At 43.4% G+C, this 4,398-nt stretch overlaps 2 protein-coding genes across 2 annotated transcripts; one reads left to right on the top strand and one right to left on the bottom strand.

The window, feature by feature from the left end:
• The first annotated feature begins 466 nt into the window (after positions 1-466).
• Positions 467-1,345, top strand: LOC109943754 (uncharacterized). The gene is made up of 3 exons (XM_020547251.2): positions 467-617; positions 692-884; positions 969-1,345. Exons 1-3 carry the CDS (start codon positions 505-507, stop codon positions 1,263-1,265), a joined length of 603 nt encoding a protein of 200 aa, XP_020402840.2. The 5' UTR covers positions 467-504; the 3' UTR covers positions 1,266-1,345.
• Positions 1,346-1,503: 158 nt separating this feature from the next.
• Positions 1,504-4,112, bottom strand: LOC103643457 (uncharacterized). Its single transcript, XM_008666658.2, has 6 exons — positions 3,951-4,112; positions 3,660-3,868; positions 3,275-3,569; positions 3,122-3,205; positions 1,878-3,045; positions 1,504-1,811 (listed from the first exon to the last, which is right to left on the bottom strand). Exons 1-5 carry the CDS (start codon positions 4,080-4,082, stop codon positions 2,767-2,769), a joined length of 999 nt encoding a protein of 332 aa, XP_008664880.1. The 5' UTR covers positions 4,083-4,112; the 3' UTR covers positions 1,504-1,811; positions 1,878-2,766.
• Between the last annotated feature and the right edge of the window lie 286 nt (positions 4,113-4,398).

Genomic DNA, 4,398 nt, shown 5'->3' with positions numbered 1-4,398 from the left:
ACAGAAGGCCGACGGATGGCTCACCGCCGCCCGCTCCGGCAGCAGCGACAACGACGCTCCAGGTGGCCAAACTGCAGCGGCAATGGCCTCAGGGCGAACGCCGCTGCAACAATGCCCTCGCCCACGTCCCCACTCGACAAGCTGGCCCAGGGCAGAAGAAGCCAAACCGCCGCGCGCGGTGCGCGCAACTGCCCAGCGGTTACGAGCATTCCTCCACTTTCGCCCAGACCAGCGAGCGAAAGGGACCAACTTTTTTGCAATTTGGCCCTTTTCGGGTTTTTTTCCCACATTTATGCCCCTGGCAGTTTCATTTCAAAAAATGGACCCTTAGCTCGGCGCCGTCATCATTGGCGCCGAGCATGTGTGTGCCGGCGCCAATACTATTGGCGCTTATACGTCAGACGCCAGTGTGATCTGGATTGACGTGGCACGTACCTCGGCGCCATAGATCTTGGCGCCGAGGTAGGCGCCCGGTCAACGACGCCTACCTCGGCGCCAAGATCTATGGCGCCGAGGTACGTTCCTATAAATAGTACCCTACGTCTGGCTTGTTGCTGTGCTCATTTCAATTCTTCTAAACTAGAGATGTCTAGGCGTGGTAAATATGCTAAACAAAGGTAAGTTTTGGATCTGCCTCTTATTTTGTGAGTCTATTATATTTCTGATTGTTATAGAGTTTATGGAAATTTAGGAAGGGTCCTTTGACCGGAACTGCCTTCGACCCGCTGCCTTTGCCAAGTGGTGTTCCAGTGCCTATGTGTTTTTGTGGTGATCCTTGTAAGGTCGATAAGTCTGAAGATCATGACACCTATCGACAGAGGTATTGGATGTGTGCTAACTTTGCATTTGAGCCAACTGTTGTTCAACGTCGGATGAATTTAATGGTGAGAATAGTCTTGTAATATGTTTACATTTGTGAATGTTTTTGTAAATGTTTTTTTGCGTACTAATAATTGCACATTTTGTAGACTCCTCCACCGCTATGTGATTTTGAGCAGTGGATTGACACCGAAATATCAGAGAAAGATAAGAAGTGGCTGGAGAATCTTCAAAAGTGGGATGCAGAGGACAAAGAGAGGATGAAAAAAAGACGAGAGGAGCTTGCTGCCGAGCAACAACGTGAAGACGAAGAGAAAATGAGGCGTGTTGCTGAATGCAGGGAAGATAAGGAGAAGAAGCTTGAGCGTGCACGTCGTGCAAAGGAAGCAATGGAGGAGAACCCTGATGCATTTCGCAAAGGCAAATGGCCCCGTTGTACTCAGTAGTATTGGTGTTTTATTTGAAGTTATGTAATAATGAACTTATTATTCGGTAATATGTATTGTCGAACAATGATATTTCGTAATGAATTACCTTCAAATTGATGAAAAATTACATAAATACATAATTGATGAAAAGTAGATTTAAAGCAATTCTTGAAGGCGACTTGAAGCAATTGAAATAGATAACCAACACGCTAAAAGCAATTGATACATAAGAGTTTTCTAGTAGTACTCCCACATTCCAAATTGAGTTGAGCCTTCCCCATAGTATCCTCCCATTGTTGGTGTCTGCTGTGGGTGCGGTGGAGACGACGGAGGACCAACATTCTTGTTGTGACAAGGGCAGCAACAATATGGATCTGGGCATACTTGCACCTGTGAAGCACCACCATTGTTTGTGTCTCTTTCTTCCTCATCATTTTTGTTGCTTACTTCTCTCTCTAGATCAAATATCCTATTCTGTAGGTAGGATATGTATTCCGCATGAGGAAAAATTGGACGAGGATCTACCCAACGAGTGAACCCACAATTCTCCTTGACCAATGAATGCTGCATAAATGTTTATAGTTAGTTCCACCATGTATTTAGAAAAAAGGACTAGAAATTAATTTGTACATATGCATAAGGACATCTGAAGAAACGCCGGCCTCCATCAATTCCACCCTCAACGAACATCTGCACCAAGCAATCCTCGCCATGCATGCACTTCGGCCAATCTTCTCTCCTATTATCGTAGGACCTAAGTCTAACCTCTTTGTTGAAATCTTTTTTACTTTGAACTGGAAAGTTAAAAACCGCCTCTTCAAAAAAATCTGGACCAAGAGGGCCATCAAAAGACATTGGAGTTAACTTCCCTCCATCCTTTCGTCTCTCATTTACCGCACCCTTGCCCCTAGAAGACCCTGAAGCCATTCTATTGCACAATGAAGCAAATGTACAAAGGATCGTGTATATATAGGCTAAAGGATAGATAGTGTAATAGATTATAAACATCAGATATGTACAAAAACTCTGAAAAGGCTATGTTCTAGTTCTGAAAAGGCTACATGTCCTACGCTATGTTCTTTTTCTGAAAAGGCTATATATACAATCCTGAAAAGGCTATTTTTACACTCTGAAAAGGCTATATAAGCACTCCTGAAAAGGCTACGAAATGGATCTGAAAAGTATAGATGCTAGTCCTAAAATTAATGCTTCTGAAAAGGCTATGTAATAGTTATGTAAAGGCTACATGACATAACCAACAATTTCACAAAATTTCGGCAGAGTTTTCTCTGTTTTTTGTCAATCCAAGACATACTCATAGATAAGCATAACATACAAGTGCATACAATTGTAAACAATTCCAAGCAAGCTCATAAAAGTCTAAACAAGTTCATTACAAGTCCATAGAATTCATACAAGTCCATTAAAATGTCATACAAGCCCGTAGAGGCCAAATGAGTCCATTACAAGTCTATATAATTCATACGTTACATAACAAGTCCATAGAGTCCAAACCAATTCAACGTCTCCTAGTCTTACCCTTGCCTAAAGCGTCGGTGCCTGGAGTGTAACGTTGTGGAGAGCGGTGTCGCCTACGATCCTGTGGTTGTAATGGCTGTGTCGAAGGAGCCCCCTCAAGCTGTGAAGGTCCTATCTCGTCGTGATCGTAGTCGAAGCCAGCACCAAGACCTGTGGAGGGCGTTGCTGTGTCGGTACACGATGGTACATGGACGTCATGTGCAACAGTAGTCCTGCAGCCACAGCGAGCAGCAGCTCCACGTAGGCGCCTAGATAAACGCTGCATGCCAAAGACATATTAGTTTACAACATATTCATAACACGCTAAAGGCTATAAACGATGCATGTGGGCTTACCTGCAAGAAGCTGCGCATGCTGCTGTCGCCCGTAGTCAAAAGTTGGCGATCAATGTCCTCTACCGACTGTCGCAATGTGTTACCCTGTACAACACAATTTGCATCACACATACTATTTATACATGTCGAGTATTAAAATCGAGTAAAACTTACCACTCGATCTAATATGGGTGCCGCCTCCACTTGGGTTCCCAGTCTAGTGGTCAGGTCATACTCCGTTTCTTCATCGTCTGAAGAATCAATGTCGGCGTAGTCTTCCGCTGTCCACTGCTGGCGAAGCTTACAACGAGTCGCACCCTGGTACCAAGCTTGGTACCGCCTGTAATCACTATTGTTGTGCAACTCATCGTTGGAATATACATTCTCAGCACCCGATTCCCAATCATTTACTAATATCAGATGATGTTGACGAAAGTCCGTTATCTTCTTTTGCTTCCGCCGGTCAAATCTACACACAAATCATATCATATAAATAACACAAAGTTAAGAATGATTGATGTTATAAATTGCAAACTGGATTTATAGATTGCGAACTTACTTGTGTAGCTCCTTTGAAGTAGGAACATCTTCAACCGGCCATAGCTGGTTCCTACCAAACTGTCTCTGAACCCTGTGAGGTAGGTGCCACTCAACACACCAGAAACAGACCAAAGGACATTGCATCATATAGAGTTCATCTTCACTGCTGCATACTACACTAAAGATCATCCCAGCATACTCAGGTGCGTTGTATGGCTGCCATGTGACCTAAAACAAAAATGAAGCAATCTATGTTAAGTATAATAAAACAAATTTCATAACGATAAGTTTTTCATTGTTGAGTACTTACGCTAGAGGCAGAAAGGGTGTCAAACTCGTTAACATACTCCATGTATGCCCTCTTAGCTCTCGCAAAAGGAGCTGCCACTTGGTCCCAAATATAAGCATACGTCGGTCGAAGACGATCATTTCCATGAATCATCCATGGCCAGGGTCTAGGCTGGAAAACACGTGGTCGAACCACAAACCACTAATTTGTACCTAAATAAGTACAAATATAACCACCACCCACTAATATACTAACCACATTATAAAATACTCATATATAATAATTGCAAATTTTGACAGCACCTCCCCTGCACGGGTAGGATAAAAAACATGCACATTTGACTCACATTCATAATATTCAATCAAATTAGCATTTATCACATTATAAAATACTCAATCAAAGGGAGGACCGCCATGCAGGCGGCATGCAACCACACCAAGGGGGCGCACCCTTTCGACTTCGACATGTC

The sequence above is a fragment of the Zea mays genome, chromosome 1, assembly GCF_902167145.1.
Source record: "Zea mays cultivar B73 chromosome 1, Zm-B73-REFERENCE-NAM-5.0, whole genome shotgun sequence".
Lineage (NCBI taxonomy): Eukaryota > Viridiplantae > Streptophyta > Magnoliopsida > Poales > Poaceae > Zea > Zea mays.
Note: the sequence above shows the minus strand (reverse complement) of the source record. Positions and strands in the feature narration are given on the sequence as shown.

Bases quoted from the DNA above. Each gene is read 5' to 3' on its own strand.
- LOC109943754 (XM_020547251.2), top strand. From the start codon at position 505: ATGGCGCCGAGGTACGTTCCTATAAATAGTACCCTACGTCTGGCTTGT. The intron at 618-691 runs GTAAGTTTTGGA...ATGGAAATTTAG, and splicing joins GGTAAATATGCTAAACAAAG to GAAGGGTCCTTTGACCGGAA. The intron at 885-968 runs GTGAGAATAGTC...CACATTTTGTAG, and splicing joins AACGTCGGATGAATTTAATG to ACTCCTCCACCGCTATGTGA.
- LOC103643457 (XM_008666658.2), bottom strand. From the start codon at position 4,082: ATGATTCATGGAAATGATCGTCTTCGACCGACGTATGCTTATATTTGG. The intron at 3,206-3,274 runs GTAAGTTTTACT...TGTGTTGTACAG, and splicing joins CACCCATATTAGATCGAGTG to GGTAACACATTGCGACAGTC. The intron at 3,046-3,121 runs GTAAGCCCACAT...TTTGGCATGCAG, and splicing joins GCATGCGCAGCTTCTTGCAG to CGTTTATCTAGGCGCCTACG.